At 38.6% G+C, this 16,425-nt stretch overlaps 1 protein-coding gene across 4 annotated transcripts in view; it reads left to right on the top strand.

Annotated features, from left to right (window-relative positions):
• The window catches only part of LOC117381602 (disks large homolog 4), a 44,966-nt gene extending 31,268 nt beyond the window's left edge, over positions 1-13,698 (top strand). For all 4 annotated transcript variants that reach the window (XM_055226906.1, XM_033978590.2, XM_033978588.2 and 1 more), the window contains 19 exons: positions 3,922-3,975; positions 4,642-4,692; positions 4,770-4,894; positions 6,190-6,359; positions 6,768-6,904; positions 7,586-7,730; positions 8,074-8,209; positions 8,293-8,449; positions 8,528-8,630; positions 8,999-9,113; positions 9,931-10,107; positions 10,202-10,244; positions 10,325-10,355; positions 10,640-10,687; positions 10,771-10,872; positions 11,015-11,187; positions 11,358-11,470; positions 11,548-11,639; positions 12,119-13,698. In XM_055226906.1, coding sequence (XP_055082881.1) covers positions 3,922-3,975; positions 4,642-4,692; positions 4,770-4,894; positions 6,190-6,359; positions 6,768-6,904; positions 7,586-7,730; positions 8,074-8,209; positions 8,293-8,449; positions 8,528-8,630; positions 8,999-9,113; positions 9,931-10,107; positions 10,202-10,244; positions 10,325-10,355; positions 10,640-10,687; positions 10,771-10,872; positions 11,015-11,187; positions 11,358-11,470; positions 11,548-11,639; positions 12,119-12,225 — 2,079 coding nt within the window. In that variant the 3' untranslated portion in view covers positions 12,226-13,698. The remainder of the gene's footprint in view (positions 1-3,921; positions 3,976-4,641; positions 4,693-4,769; positions 4,895-6,189; positions 6,360-6,767; positions 6,905-7,585; positions 7,731-8,073; positions 8,210-8,292; positions 8,450-8,527; positions 8,631-8,998; positions 9,114-9,930; positions 10,108-10,201; positions 10,245-10,324; positions 10,356-10,639; positions 10,688-10,770; positions 10,873-11,014; positions 11,188-11,357; positions 11,471-11,547; positions 11,640-12,118) is intronic.
• Positions 13,699-16,425: the final 2,727 nt, after the last annotated feature.

The following is a 16,425-nucleotide window of genomic DNA, read 5'->3' as shown; positions in this document are numbered from 1 at the left end:
TTGCCTCCTATGCTCCAAATTGCACAGTAAACCCAGAGGTAGAGGTCAGGCTACTGTTTACGCTCTCTCTATTGCAGCATCCATCTAAATTCACTACTGCTGCCCCAAAGCTGCTGACAAAGCTGAGCAGTTGGACTTTGCATATATTCCACAGAGTATATAGTTTGCATGTTGTGGGTAGCTTTTATGTGTTTCTGTCCTCCCCAGCTGCCCTGTGAGGTGTGCGGACACTAATGCAGCCTTTGGGCAGTGTCCAGCTCAGCTCCTTCCTTCTTCCTTAACGATATTGGCATTTTTTTCCTCTAACAGTAACAGTTTAACAATCAATGCTGCAGGCTAAGAGAGCACGTTTATAGCATGAATAAAAAGGTGGCTGGTGTTATACAAGCATTTTTTATCTCAGACTAAACTGTAGTTGCAGCACACATCTAAAAATAGGGACAATTCATAGCTCTTTCTGTATATGAATGACTTGTCTGCTGAATGTTTTATTTTGTCAACAATTTTCTAAGTGTTTGATACTATTGTGTGACTCAAGTTCTCACTGGGCCAGATTTACCCACCTTTTTTATTTTGTTGACTATTTTACATAATCAAATTTCAGTGTACTAGTGGGCAACGATTTGCATATTGATTTGCAATATGCATTTCCAGCAGTACTTTTTACTTTACTTAAATGTAAAATGTACACATTAATAAATATATATATACTGAAAGTACTAGTTACATGGCATTACACATACAGCTTTGCAAATCTACTTCATTAAAGTAACATGAGTATCTGAAACTATTTACTTTCCACTTCTGGTTACATTAGATGCCCTCCCTCCTTCTGCTTTTCAGGACTTGGGACCATCATGGCTTATGAACCTGTGTTTTGGCTGCATATTTTTGCTCATTTACCTGTTACCATGTCCATAAACATAAGTAAATAATATTTGGTGTGACATTTAACAGTCTGCATTAACGTTAAAGCAGGGTTTGCATTATATGGAGTGGCCTGGATGTGAGTGCAGCCTGTAAAAACAGAACAGTGACGCCAGTTAGCTGAATAGGTTGGTGTTAAAATGTAGGTGGGCGATGGCAGCCAAACACAGTAAATCCTAACAAGCCTGATGTCCAATGACTTGACAGAGCAGAGAGGAGGAGAGAGTGAGAGGGGCTTTGTCAAAATCACTGCAGGAAAATTGCCTGGCACCGGGCTTAGATTTCTGCTGGCTATACTCATTATTTCAGTCTCCAGATAAGGATGAATTTGACGTAATGTTCAGCGGCGTGGTTCATTGGACAGTGTTGTGCAGTATTGTAACAAGGCTTGGCACAAGGACATTTGGTACCACTTTATAATAACTACTCTATTTACAGCCTTAAGAAAGCAATTGTTCACATTTGTTTACTAAGAATGATAGTGATTCAGTAACTACTTAATTAAAGGGTTAGGGTCTAGAGTTGGGTTAGGCAAGGGTATAAATGAAGTACTTACTAAGCCTGAATCATTCTTAATGAACTATTGCTCATCATTTTTCTTCACGGTTTATTAAGGCTAATAAGGTGCAGTTGTTACAAAGTACATTTATATACATTTATAATGAGGTAATATTGGTTAATGGGTCGCTGATAGAGGTTTTCTCAATGCAACAATCTAAACTACTGATGACATGGACCCATGTTTGTGACATTTTGCCCGTCTTTATTTTGTGTTTAAAGACAACCATAACTGTCCATCGCAAAAGACATTGTTGTATGTGAAATTATGACCTTACAAGATGTTAAGGACGATAATGTAAAGTTAAAAATTTTCATCTTATGTGCACCTATTCTAAACATGTATCGTTTATAATCACCTCGGCAAAGGTCCTAATCTCTTATCATTCTGAAATCTGTGAATAGGTTGGAGACTTGTTACCTGCAAGGTTTCCAAAGCCATCAGTGTAATCTGCCCATGATCACTTGAAATCAGTTTGTCCATCCGTTTGTCTCTGCATTACTGTCTAACCACCTCCCATATAATCCATCTCACAGAAAACCTAATCAAATAGCTAATTATGTTTAAAATAATGTGTTGGAGTGATTATCAACAAACAGGTGAGAAGGCACCTACCTCAAAGGACGATTCAGTGTTTTCTGGATTGATAATATAAATTCCACTTGGGATTTTAGGGACCACTGCCATTAGATTATCCTTTATGTCGCTACAGTCATGCCCTGCATTATAGAAAGATGCAATGTAATGTTTTGACTAAATAAGATCTCTTAGCCAGGGAGGAAAGGTCCCAAGACAGACAAGTGTAAGGTGTACTAGTGTATGAGTGACTATACTGTTGTCTTAAACAGTAGTAGGCCCTGTTACGTTTTATTCCTTTTGTTTTTTGACTGACATTAACATCTGTCATGGGACTATACATGAAAAAGTGTCTTCTTGGTTGATTCTAGGGTTAGGGTTAGGATAGGGTTAGGGTCATTTATCCTAATCTGACTCTGATTAGATCAGATGACCTGTCAATCTGGAGAGCTATCTTATTTTAATGCAGTCTGCCTCAGTGAGAGGTGATTTTACCTTTTAAGTGTGAACTTCACATAACTTCTTAAAGGTATAAATACTTACTGTACAGGAACCATGCTAAAATCCAAATTATGACCTATGCTTAGTACTGATATCCAAGGGTTTCAGAATGATCAACTATTTAAAAGAAAATATAACTTTTTAGTGAAAAAAGCTTTATTTAAGCTGAAACCCCATGAATATTCTAGGCAGAGACAACTGCTACTGCTTTTTTTGCTCAGAACACATTTTATCGTTTTTTACAGCAGCTGTTCATTACATTGCATATCTCTGCATTGTTTTATATTTTCAAGATATACTTCCCTTTTCTATGCTCTTATATTCCACCTTTAAGGATTTTATATGTGGAAACCCTTTTATCTGTTACTGACGTAACAGGACATAGACGACCTCTTTCAGGCACAGTGCATAATTTTTTTTATATTAAACCGTTATGTTGACCCAAACAGCTGATGTTGAGTATTGTAATTGAACATCTATGTTTCCGATATCGTTGTGTGTGGCTTTTGTGTAACTGTACAATCCATCAACGATAAAATATGGCTGCAAACCACATTGTCAAAACACATCAGTTCCTTCATAGACAAGTTGCTTTGTTCTGGCTGTTTAATCATCAAACTGTCTGTCACTGACTTACACTTTCCCGATCTTTTGCTCGAGTGTGAGGAGACTGCCACAGTGCTGTTGATGTGAATGTGGTGGGTGGTGAGGGGTGGTTGTACGTCATATTGATCAAACAAGCTACATTATTTTGCAATCGAACCCATAGTTGTACCTACATGTGATCATACCATACAAATGATGTTAGCTTTGTGTCTGCTCTTTATTAGGATAAGCACCTCAAACTGTAGAAAATGTGGGACATGCTGAATGTAGTGGGACGTGAACGGGCAGACTCAGGAAATTTAAGTTAATTGATAATAACTGTAATAACACCATATGATTTTCAGTTTTTATCACATCACACAGAGGTTGGAATAGCAATGCCAACTCGCTATACCAATAGTACACAAAATGTTATGATCTCTTTGCAATAAAAATGTGATTATGTATGTGAATCTAAGTATTTATAATTCATTTTATAACAATAAAAAAATGGGACATTCTCTCAATAAGAGGGACAAGAGACAGGGGCTTAAATGGCTGTGCAGGACAACCAAAGAAGCACAGACGGTCACCCTGCTCTTCGTGGATGTACATTCTAATATTTTTTCATAGCAGGGCGAGCACTGTAATCACAATATAGGCTTCCACGGCTGTTGCTGCTGGCCAGGACGTCTTTGAGATACACTGCAACAATAACCCCATTTCAAAGTGATTATTTCTTAATAACTTTTCTCCTCTGTCTGTGTCTCCAGGGAAACACTCCTCCTGTGGTGGTGAACACTGACACACTTGACGGCTCGCCATATGTGAGTATTGCTCCTTATCATACTTTCATTATATTAATATGATCCACATAATTGTGCTTTATTAGACAAATGCAATAGCAATCTTTATTCAGGCTGTAGTTTTATACAAAATGATTTCACATAGAGACAGAAAAGGCATTATTGTAGTTCCACCTTGCTTCAGACACATAATTCGTATTAAATAGATTAGATTCAAAAGTGCAGTGCCTCTTCAATAAAAAGTCGACTCTGTTTGATCAGTTTTATTGCACTGCTACATCACTACTAAAGTTTGTTTTCTAGGTCAACCAAAAAAGCATTTGTCTGAAGTTTTCTTAGCTTCTTCTCCTCCTCTGGGACTTTTTTAATTGCAGAGGTATAGCTGATGTGAAGGCAGAAGGCAAATTAGACACTGGGAAAGAGAGTCCATGAAAAGCAGGAGAAAGAATATATTTGGCAAGCCTTTTATGCTAAATTTAAATAATAATAAATAATAAAATAATAAAAAAAATAATAATACATTTGTGAAATCGTATTTCAGGTTTAAATCATATCAGTTTAGCTTAGATTGATTTTTAATTTTTTAATTTTATTTATTTTTTGTTAACTACTGAAATTGTTTTTATTATTATGTTGAAAAATGATGTTTTGTTTTCAGGATAGCCATTAAGACTTTTTGTTGTACAGGTAAATGGAACAGAAGGTGAAATTGAATATGAGGAGATCACACTGGAGAGGGTGAGTCTAGAGCAGCAAAATGTGGCATCATTTTGTTAACATGTCTTTAATAAATAAATGCCTGTTTTCTGTGATAGGGAAACTCAGGCCTTGGCTTTAGTATAGCAGGGGGGACAGACAACCCTCATGTGGGTGATGACCCCAGCATCTTCATCACCAAAATCATCCCAGGGGGCGCTGCAGCTCAGGACGGCAGGCTCAGGTAAACTCTCACACAAACATGTCAATGGGCTGTGTTCACCTGACGTCGCTATTTCCTATGATCCTTGTAGTTTGACGTTGAGCTGGAGGACAGGTCAGAATTCTATTGTAGAATTTGATGCAACAAAAACACACAAAGCTTGACATCTTTTTTGTCAGCATAAAGAAATAAAACTGACATTATTTTTAACAATAGCTTCAGATTGTGGGGCCATTATTCAACTCCACAATTTCAGATGTTAATGTCAAAATAAGACATGACCGATAAGATTAATATTGCAAGCTTAATGTGGACCCAGTTCCTTAAAATAATGATAAATTTTAGAATTTGCAGATCATAAGTTTAGATTTTTTTTTTTTTGCAATGACAGTGAATCTCCTATATACAGTAGTTTTATTGACCCTTAACCTCTTCCAGCTCTTTGTAACTGCTGATATCAGACTCATCATTTTGGTTTTAAAATGTTCATATTAATCTGCACTACATAATCCTGGCATATTTATTTAGCAAGTTTGTCCATAAATCAAGATATGAACATTAATAACTGACAAATGAGGTGCCTTCTTTCCCCGAGGTCGCTCCCGTTGCCAAGCGCCTGCTCCCTGCTAAACCGGCAGTGCAGGCAGGAAGAGGCTCCGGATTGGCTCTTTGGTTGCTATGATACTCATGGTCGGAATTTGAAATGTGAAACTTAGCTCCACATTCTCACATAAAACTTGACAAGATTTATTTGGTTGACGTCACACTTAGCCCACCTCCTTATACAGTCTATGCCCCTGACCTATCAATCAGTCATCAAATTACAGAAGACCACAACCTAGAGATGCTCTTATTAAATCAGTGTAAAAAACGATTAACCAGAATACACAGAAATATTCAGCTTATAAAACACCAACAGTTTTCGCTTCACCTCTGCTATCGTCCCTCACTCTTCCTATGAATCATACCAGTTGGCGGTGCATGTGTGTGCGGTGATGTGTGGTGCTGTGGACTAGTTGTGTGGATGCTCATGGCAGCTGTGATACCTAAGGTTGTTTTCCGGTTCATTATTGTTTCCCACCTCTCACACACCTGGGCTACACTCACTGTCATAACCTAATATAACCCGAGCAGTGGTTTCTCGGACTGTGTGAGAGGAGGCAGGATGTCTATGGTGAAACTAGATCCTTGACAGAGCTACTGTTGCAGATTGAGTGCTTCTAGCCTCCTGTGGCGATGTATTACATTCATTTTCTTTAAATGAAAACAAACTTGTTGTTTTTGCTGACTCCCTGCCTGCCTCTGTCTCTCTGCAGTGTGAATGACTGCATCCTATTTGTGAATGATGTGGATGTACGAGAGGTGACACACAGCCAGGCGGTGGAGGCTCTGAAGGAGGCAGGTGCTATAGTCCGCCTCTATGTTCTTCGGAGGAAACCTGCGGCAGAAAAAGTGACCGAAATCAAACTCATCAAAGGCCCCAAAGGTTAAGTGTCCATGTGGTCCAGTGATTAACAATTACAAAATATTACATCAAAGTCAAGCAGCTTTGCCTGGAATATAACACAGTATGGGATCATTTTTATCTAAATCTATGGGAACAAGCAGGTAATGACACCAGGCCAAGTTACAGGTCAGATCTGTGGAGAGGTGAACCAATCATAGCAACAGTGCATGTATTTTAATGTTGTTGTTTTTTTAGCAATATTGGATAAGTTCAATACATTATACAACATTCTAGGCAATACAGTATCTTCTCCACCGTGACGGACCCACCCCAGTGGAAAAGTTACAGAGTGCACTTTTAAATGCCACTAAATCCTATTTTCTGAATCGGCTCTATATGGACCTATACATACTTTGCTTACCCTCTGCTCTTTCTCTTTGTTCACAGGCTTAGGTTTCAGCATTGCTGGGGGGGTGGGCAACCAGCACATACCTGGAGATAACAGCATCTACGTCACCAAGATCATTGAGGGCGGAGCGGCTCATAAGGACGGCCGCCTGCAGATCGGGGATAAGATCTTAGCGGTCAGTCTCCTATGTGTAATGCTCCAGTACAGAAATGCACCCACACAATATTCACATAGTCACATGACACAGCCTCAGTCTCTCGCTCTCTGCACACAAGCTCAGTGTGTTTAAGCACAGAGCCAAAAGAAATAAATGCAGCTCTCATGGCATGGAACTGCTTTCATTAATATGTTAATAAATGAGTGGGATGGGATCAAACTGTCTGGAAGCCATATTTGCAATTAAATTAGTATTACTGCCATCTGGTGGGTGACTTTGTGTAGTACAATGCAGTCTGTTCTTTAAGTCAGAACAACTAATTTTAGTAAGTGCTGGCTTTCTTAAGGGTGTAGTACTATCTCTTCCATTCAAACACTTTCCAGCATAAGCCTTTTATGATCTATTGTTAAGACTCAGCTCATCTACATGATGAAATGTTTTTATGTTTCTGAAATGAATGAGAACCGTAAACAGGGTTTGTTTGTTGGTTCATGGCTCCATTTATTCACTCATGTTTTGATTTTAGACTTGGAAAAAAACAACAATCTTAGAAGTACATAATTATTACTAAGAGAATGTTGTCTACAACATTTCATAAAAGACACATATTTATCCTTGAATAATTGTTGAAACTGTGATGGAAATCCCATATCATTTTTTCAGTGTGAAGATTAAATATGCGTATGTGTTCTTGTACAGGTGAATAGTGTGTGTCTGGAGGATGTGATGCACGAGGATGCGGTGGGGGCTCTGAAGAACACAGCCGAGGTGGTGTACCTCCGGGTGGCCAAGCCCAACAACCTGTTCCTGACCAACTCCTACAACCCTCCAGACCTCACCAGCAGTAAGCTCACCTCTGCACTACACCTCAGGGTTTAGTCACATGTGTGTAGAACATGTGCCAAAGGGCTGGCTTTTACACAGAAATAGTTACATGTTCTTTTTAAATAACTCTATAAATTCAGGGTTTTCAAGGTTTGGTTCAACAATGAAAGAGCACTAAAGTTATATGCGTAAGTAGCTTGATAAAAGGGTGTATTTAAAAACATTCGATTAAAAACGCATTTGAAGCCTAAAGAATATTTTCAATGGAATAAGTACAAATAGTACACAAACAGACAGATGAAAGCAAGTGTCAAGTTCAATTGTATTCATGAATAACTATTATTATTTGTCTTTATTCTTAGCGTATTCTCACATGGATACAGACCTCAGCCACCCGAACTATCTAGGATCTGATTACCCACAAGCCCTCACTCCCACCTCACCTAGTCGCTTCTCCCCGGTGCTGCACAGTATGATGGGAGACGATGATATCCCCAGGTCAGTAATGATCAATAAACCTTTTAGTTCCCATGTACACTTGCTTTTACACTATGACCTATTTTCAGCCTATGTTTTGGCAGGGAGCCTCGGAGAGTTTTGATCCACCGAGGGTCGACAGGTCTGGGGTTCAACATCGTGGGTGGGGAGGATGGTGAGGGCATCTTCATCTCCTTCATCCTAGCAGGGGGTCCGGCTGACCTGAGCGGAGAGCTGCACAAGGGCGATCAGATCCTCAGTGTAAGGACTTCCTTCTCTCTCACATGTCGGCCATTTTAGCAGTGTCCTTTGGTTTGACTGCTGTTTGCTGTGTTTCAGGTGAATGGGGTTGACCTGCGCATGGCCACACACGAGCAGGCAGCGGCCGCACTCAAGAACGCTGGTCAGACTGTGACAATAATCGCTCAGTACAGACCAGATGGTAAATATTTTTTTATATTCAAAATGCACCTTTTGACATGGGTGGATAGAGTAGCCATAAATTATAATCAAGTAAGTATAATTAAGTAATTACTGAAGTAAGAGTAAGAGTATTTGGGGAAAGTACTATTTAAGTAAACGTAATAGTAAGAGTAAGATCTAATTTATAATTTGAAGTTATTGCAATAGAAAGGACAGAACATTATACAATGGACAAAGCTTTACTCTATACTGAGTAAATGTCACTGAGTAGTACAACCCACTTATAGATTTTGATGAACACATTTAACTAGTATTTTTCACCATTGTATGATTAGTGAGTTTATATCTTATCTTATTGTGGTAGTAAGCCTAAGTGTTGTGTTTCAGAGTACAGCCGTTTTGAAGCCAAGATTCACGACTTGAGGGAACAGTTAATGAACAGCAGTATGGGCTCTGGGACCACAACGCTACGGAGCAACCCAAAGAGAGGCTTTTATATCAGGTATCACGATCACAACATACAGATCGAAGTCATAATCATTAACTAACACAACTCAGATCATTGGAGCCTTTCAAAAAAGCAGTTTCAAGAACATTTAATCACACGCTGCACGCTGCTGTTTCCATGTTGTTGTTATACAAGCTGCAGCTGTTTCAGTATTTCCCTTCAGGGCTAATGTTAAATTATGAATCTGACTATACACTCTTACACTCTACGAGGGAGTTTTAATGTTGTGAACATATTTTTCTACAAGATCTGCAGTTAGTGCAAAGATGTATAATGTGAGTATAGAGCTAGCCTCCCGTGTTGGTACAGCCATTAAAAATACATAAATGCAAACTTCACCTTTCTCATTAATTTTAAATGAGCCACGCAACTTCATAGTGTGTGGGAATGTTACTATAAAACAGCACTAAAACAGAAATATAAATGTGAGGACAATGTATTCTAAGCTTCCTTCACTTTTTGGTTTGGTGTTGGTGTTTGTTCTGAAACTCAGCTTTTTGGTAAAACTGCAACTGACTAATTTGAAACTGAGATTTGGAGACAGCTGGGAGGGGGGAATAGGGAAGAGGGGACTACTCAAAGTGTTTATACAGGCTCAATCTGGACCTTGTCATGTGTTAGTCTTTATGCAGACGTTAACACGAGGATGGTTCAGGATTATGATATACAATAAAAAAATCATAAAAAATAAATATAAAAGTGGTATAAACAATCTGTGTAATGACTGAGAGAACACGCTGATAACATTTGATCTGTACTAATGGCACAATACAGTATTTACAATAACTAATCTAAGTGTTTTCTTTCCCAGGGCTCTTTTTGACTATGATAAGACAGCAGACTGTGGCTTCCTGAGTCAAGCCCTGAGCTTCAGGTTTGGGGATGTGCTTCACGTGTTGGACTGTGGGGACGAGGAGTGGTGGCAAGCGCGAAGAGTCAGCCCCCAAAACGAGGCAGAGGAGGTGGGCTTCATCCCCAGCAAGCTCAGGTCAGACCAAAGAGTGATTATGGCACCACAGTACTCCTTAATGTTTGCCTTTGTAGAATATTGTATTACAAAATTTATGATTGTGGTTTTTCAGAGTGGAGAGAAAAGAGTGGTCTCGTGTAAACACCAAAGAGAGGGTAAATGAGACACAACTAATGAAACAAGGAAACATCAATCAAATGTTTGAACAAAGATAATAATGTATTTTTTCTTATAGGACCATGGGCGTGACAGTTTGGGCCCTCAAGGTAATTTGTCTGGATCATCCTAATTATTCACCATGATGAGTTTATAATCGCTTTTCTCAACTCTCAGAGACCAGTGCTGTAACGGTAAAGCTAACAACAACTAGCACTTCCTGATTTTCAAACAATGAAATGCTTCCTAATGCACGCAGTTTTTACCTCTAGAGCTGCATATACAATATATGTGTACTGGGGCAGGACAAACTTTGTCCAAATACATGGGAAAAGGGTGTCAAATGTGGAATATATTATGTTACTCTTGAATTTCTTCTGCGTGTCTTTGGCAGGGAGAGATAAGCTCTCACACAGCTATGAGACTGTCACTCAAGTAGAAGGTGAGGTCAATGGAAAAGACATTATTGTTTAAAGTGTTTTGAGCTTTTCTAAATGTTCCTCTTGTTATTTTGAAAACGCTCAGTCCATTACGCCAGGCCCATCATCATTCTGGGTCCCGTTAAAGACAGGGTAAATGACGACCTCTTGTCCGAATTCCCTGATAAGTTTGGATCTTGCGTTCCACGTAAGTGTTACTGCTGTCAAATAAAATTCCCTCTACTGCTAAAGACGCAATGCATGATGTGTCCCTCTGAGAGAAATTGCATTGGTATAAATCCTCAAAGCGTCAGTGCTGATCTCTAAACAGTTGTCACTTGCCTTGACAGACACCACGCGACCCAAGAGGGAGTACGAGGTGGACGGGCGGGACTATCACTTTGTGTCGTCACGGGAACAGATGGAGAAAGACATCCAGAGTCACCGTTTCATAGAGGCGGGACAGTATAACAGTCACTTGTATGGCACCAGTGTGCAGAGCGTGCGTGAGGTGGCTGAGCAGGTGAGCTGTGACTCAGGGATAAATCAAACTTTTAAAAAAGCACTGCCCTTTTCACTATTCAAAGGATACGGTATTTTGATTAAAATTCTTAATTGCTATGACAACTGTCCTCATTTTTCATCATTCTGAAACCTATCGATATCTTTTTATTTGTGTTTTCTCACATATAGCAAGGGAAACACTGCATCCTGGATGTATCGGCCAATGCTGTGCGCAGGCTACAAGCAGCTCAGCTCCATCCAATCGCCATCTTTGTTCGGCCCAAGTCTCTGGAAAATGTGTTGTACGTTTAAATCCTGTATATATTTATGTGAACATTTAACACTTTATTACATTGTTACTGAATATATGTTTCTTTAGGGAAATTAACACTCGACTGACAGAAGAACAAGCGAGGAAAGGAATGGACAGAGCCCTCAAACTAGAACAGGACTTCCTTGAGTGTTTTACAGGTACAATGTGCTAAAATACTGTTCATTTACATAGCATTTTCTCCCCGTATGACACAAGTCAGATCAACTACTCTCTAATTGGTTAATATATCTCAATCTGGCGCTTTCTTCTGTGTCAGATGTTTGTATAGTAAAGCAGAACACAATGAGATGATCCAGAGTTGTTAAACATTTAAAAGCGGATGAATGTTTGCAGCAGCGGAACTGTTGTGAATAGTTGCCAAGTGCCAACAGATGCTGAACATTCACTCTTTTATCAACTAATATGTTCATGTAATTAAACACAGTAAGATTATTTTTACATTAGATGCATGAAGGATAATGAAAGCAACTGAAGCCATTCTACACACTCACCAAACATTGAAATGGATTGTTGACATTTGTGAATTATTAAATGTCCATCTCCTGTTGTTATATCTTTCTTCTGTATCTTTTATTTTGCTCATTGCTGTTTTCTCTCTTTTCACACCTGGCTGCAGCTGTGGTGGAGGGTGACAGTTTTGAGGAGGTCTATCACAAAGTAAAGACAGTGATCGAGGAGCAATCAGGGCCTTACATCTGGATCCCCACTCGGGAGAGGCTGTGAACCATAGCGCCCCTCACCTACGCTGTCCTGCACCACCTGTCACCCTCACAGCCGGGGCAGTCCCATACGCCTGTCCCGCTGTCCTCCAGCAAAGTCAGTGCTTAGGCAATCACCGCGAGTGACACAGACAAACCAAGCATATCAAGACAAAATCGTGAGAGAGAGAGACCACAGGGAAGCAGAGAGCGATACCAAAACTAAAGTGGACTGAGTCATCATCATGTGTAATTACAGACTGAGAGAAGACTTCAATATCCCGGTTCAATGAGGTGTGGCTGAGCTCCGAGGCCTTGTTCACACTCTGCTTTAAAATGCATCAAGTGGATATCTTTAAGTACCGCTGCCAAAAGTAGAAAATCAGACATATTCAACATATATGCGTATTTAGACATGCCAAACAATCCGTCAGTATCTGTGTTTGCGACTGTACAATTAGGCATGTTTAATTGGTGCCACCTGTTTAAAGGATGTAAATGGTAGAAGCATTTGGGACAAAACCCCAATTTGAAAGTCCATTCTAAAGATTAGTGAAAACATTTTGATGCCTTGTGTGAACTCTCCACTTCCCAAAAGGATCCACACACAGCTGTATGTGTTACATGTTGTAGGTGTAAGCAGGGCTAGAGACATACTATAAAGGGGGCCTTTCAGTGATGAACTTCGATTCACAAGGTCTCCTTAATCTTCTTGATCTATGATAGTGGTGCCCCAAAAGACGCTGGCCCCTCTTTTTTATCACAAAGTTGTGTCATCCTTCTGCCAGCTCTGCCTTGTCACAGGATTGGAGGAGGTGTTGTCCTATAGGGCGACTCAATCCTCTTTCTGTCCTCTCCTTTTCCACCAGGAGGCGCTGTTCAGCCCCTTTCTCTTGGTTCACAATGACCACGACTAAACAAAAGCTTCAAAACAAGGCTTTATTCAAGTTACTGTGAGGCATTGCTTCAAGGCAGTTTAAATAACAATAGAGAAATATGCTAAATTTGTGCATGCATTTTCAAATACGGTGGAGGCAGGGAAAAATAATCAGCAAACTGAGAAAGAGACACTGAGAAAGAAGGATGCGTGCCCCTTTCCAATATCGAGGAAGTGTTTTATAGCATGTCTTAGAAAGGACAATGTGAAGCAATGTGAAATTGAATCATGGCGCCATTCCTGTATACTTCTGAGTACTGTAGATGCTCTGGCATATAGTTTAGCCTCTGCCATCACAAACACACACGTATATATGACTCTAAGCTCAGCTGCATCAGGCACACTCCTCTACAGGGGGATGAATGTTATCTCTCTAGGCACAAGCAGCACCACAGCCACTGCCCCCTCCTCCTGCTCTATCTGCACACACGCACCATTCCCACGGCACAGGCCTGTCACAATAATGAAACGTGTGATTTATTGCCTAATTTGAGATAAATGATAATAGTGAACACCACTTTTAGCTACTGTAACCCTAACGTAAGATTATCCCTCTTCCAGAGAAAAAATATACATATGAAATATTATAAATAAATAGCACAATTACACAAAGGTTTGGTAGTATACATAATGCAGTATGTTAATAATTTTACCATGAATGCCTCTCTAGTGCAAATAAAAGGTACACAGCATCATTACCTAAACCCAAAATGTTAGTCATTTATTTTTGAACAATAGGTCGCTTAGTAATTATTGTGACAGACCTACCACTGCACCCCTCACCTCTCGACCCTCCTTTAGCTGCAGACACACCTGAGCCGCTGCCCCGCTCCTCCCTGGACAGAACATACACAGTAAAAGCCATGGCATTTGTGTGTCTGTGTGTGTTTGACAAGGCTGTGTTCATCATGTTTTGATGGGGACTCAGTGCTAGTGCCTGTTATCTATCATGCTAAAATTAATCCAAACTGCAATGGTTTAAGAGATTTGGCTGCATTTCAATTGTTACTATTGTGTAGCATGTACAATAACACATTTATGTGACTAAAAATACCAATGAAACAAAGTAACACAAAGACTAAACTGTACACAAGTAAATATATTGATTGAATATTAATATGGCAAATTTCTGATGGTGTGCTCTGTGTCCCCTCCAAAGTGAACAAAGTGAAGACTACAGTCATGTGGTGTGAGGGACTCCTCTGTGTGAGAGGAACAGGTCTTATTCTCTAACTTTCACTTTCCTTGTCTAATTTTCCCTCTGTACTGTCCACGCAAAACAAAGCTAGATCACATTATTAAATGGCCTAATATATATATATATATATATATATATATATATATATATATATATATATATATATATATATATATATATATATATATATATATATATATATATATATATATATATATATATATATATATATATATATATATATATATATATATATATATATATATATATAAATATACACACACACATATATATATACTTTTTTATGCCTATTTGTAAGGGGACTGCGTCTGTAAAAATCAACACTTCCAAACTATTTCCCACTAGTTTCTTTTGGTCAGTTTGGTTGTTGACTTTACTTACATTCCCATCTTAATGTTGCAGCAGGAAGCTACAGAGAAATATTCATTATAGTGGAGCCGCCCTCACTCGACTCGAGCTTGACATATTAGTCCTTGTGGAACAGAACTCAACACTTGTACAATGCAGCTGTGCGTCTGTGAGACTGTGCGTCTGCTTGTGTGTGCGGGGGACAGGCAAACTGTCCAAATATATCAATGAAACAATATGTGTCCTATAACATCCACTGTTGGTGATTGTGTACAAACTAAAGGGATGGTGTGAGTGTGTGTGAGTGAGACACGCACAGATGTAGTGCAATACTGCTATATGATGTTATGCAATGAAGATGGATTTATCAAGATTAAATACTGTATTTATAATGTTTGCACTGAGAGGCATTTTAAGCTACAGGTATTGACCACAGACAGTCCAAGAACAGTGTCATTATGTTGCACTGAAACTCACTTTCTTTTCATGTCTCCTCTTTCACCTAAGTTAGAATTTGGTGTTATTTATATCTATATTATAATTATATACAATTAGGGCTATAGATGCAATTTTAAAACCTGTATATTAAAAGAAACAAGACTAGACAAGAGGTCTAAACTTTGGAATGCATTAAATTATCATTAAGTTGTTTTATTTTTATTTTATTTTTTTTACTATCTTGTGCATCATGAGCTTCACCACAGTTTAGTGGGGCATTCTTCTACTGTCTGTGATCGCCTCAGATCGTTATATCGAGAATAAGGAAAAGGGTATCCACAGTTCTTGAGCATGTGTTTGTATTTACTTATAATTTTGGAATTATAAGCTGGAAGTGTTAACTCAAAGTGATCATTCATATTTACTGTTTATTTATTTCACTTCAGCTAACATTGACTTGGCTGGAGATTGTGAATGGGTATCATGAGTTTTTTTATTTATTTATTTAAACGTGTCACTGGTTTCATCTTAAGTATGTATATTTTTGTATTTTTTCACAGACAGATGTTTTGGTCAGAAATGTTGTATATAAAGATGAGTGGATTTGCTGAGAGGTGATTGAAGGATGTGAAGGTTACAGCCCAGTAAACACACGTCGACATTGTGCACACTATCACACACTCTCCAGCACTAGAGCAACATTATCGACACTTACACAATGAGAGGACCACCGCGGGCGACGTCACCTTTATGAATGGGTTCTTATGTTTTTCAATTTTCATTTTTGGAGAGTTCTATGTATTTCTTAATATCTCTCTCAGCCATCCATATCATAGTGTGATATTCCTTATCAAATATATGAATTTTTACAGAAAAGACTGATTACAAAAAGTTACTACTAAATCAACTGAAGAGAAGAATATATTTAACAATGAACAATATCAAGCAAAATAAAATGTTCCAGTTCAGTGAAGCGCTTGTTGTAAATTAGCTATAAAATAATAAAATGAATTTAAAATGCTTTCGGAAAATTGACTCCTGTGAGTGTCTTTTCTATTTTAAAATGTAATAATAACAGATTTTCATTGTTTTGATACAAGCTTCAAATTATTTATACCCTGGCTGAATTTAAAGCATAGTATTTAACTTAAGTATTTATACAAAATACTTCATTTTTAGTCAAAATGTTGCACTTTGATGTAGCTGATTGTCACATTTTCATGTCAGTTATTTGCAATATTACTTAAAGTTGTAGAGGACAACGCCAACCCAAATTACATGTC

The sequence above is a fragment of the Periophthalmus magnuspinnatus genome, chromosome 14 (genome assembly GCF_009829125.3).
Source record: "Periophthalmus magnuspinnatus isolate fPerMag1 chromosome 14, fPerMag1.2.pri, whole genome shotgun sequence".
Classification (NCBI taxonomy): domain Eukaryota; kingdom Metazoa; phylum Chordata; class Actinopteri; order Gobiiformes; family Gobiidae; genus Periophthalmus; species Periophthalmus magnuspinnatus.
The sequence above is the reverse complement of the archived record's forward strand: the minus strand, read 5'-3'. Positions and strand labels throughout refer to the sequence as shown.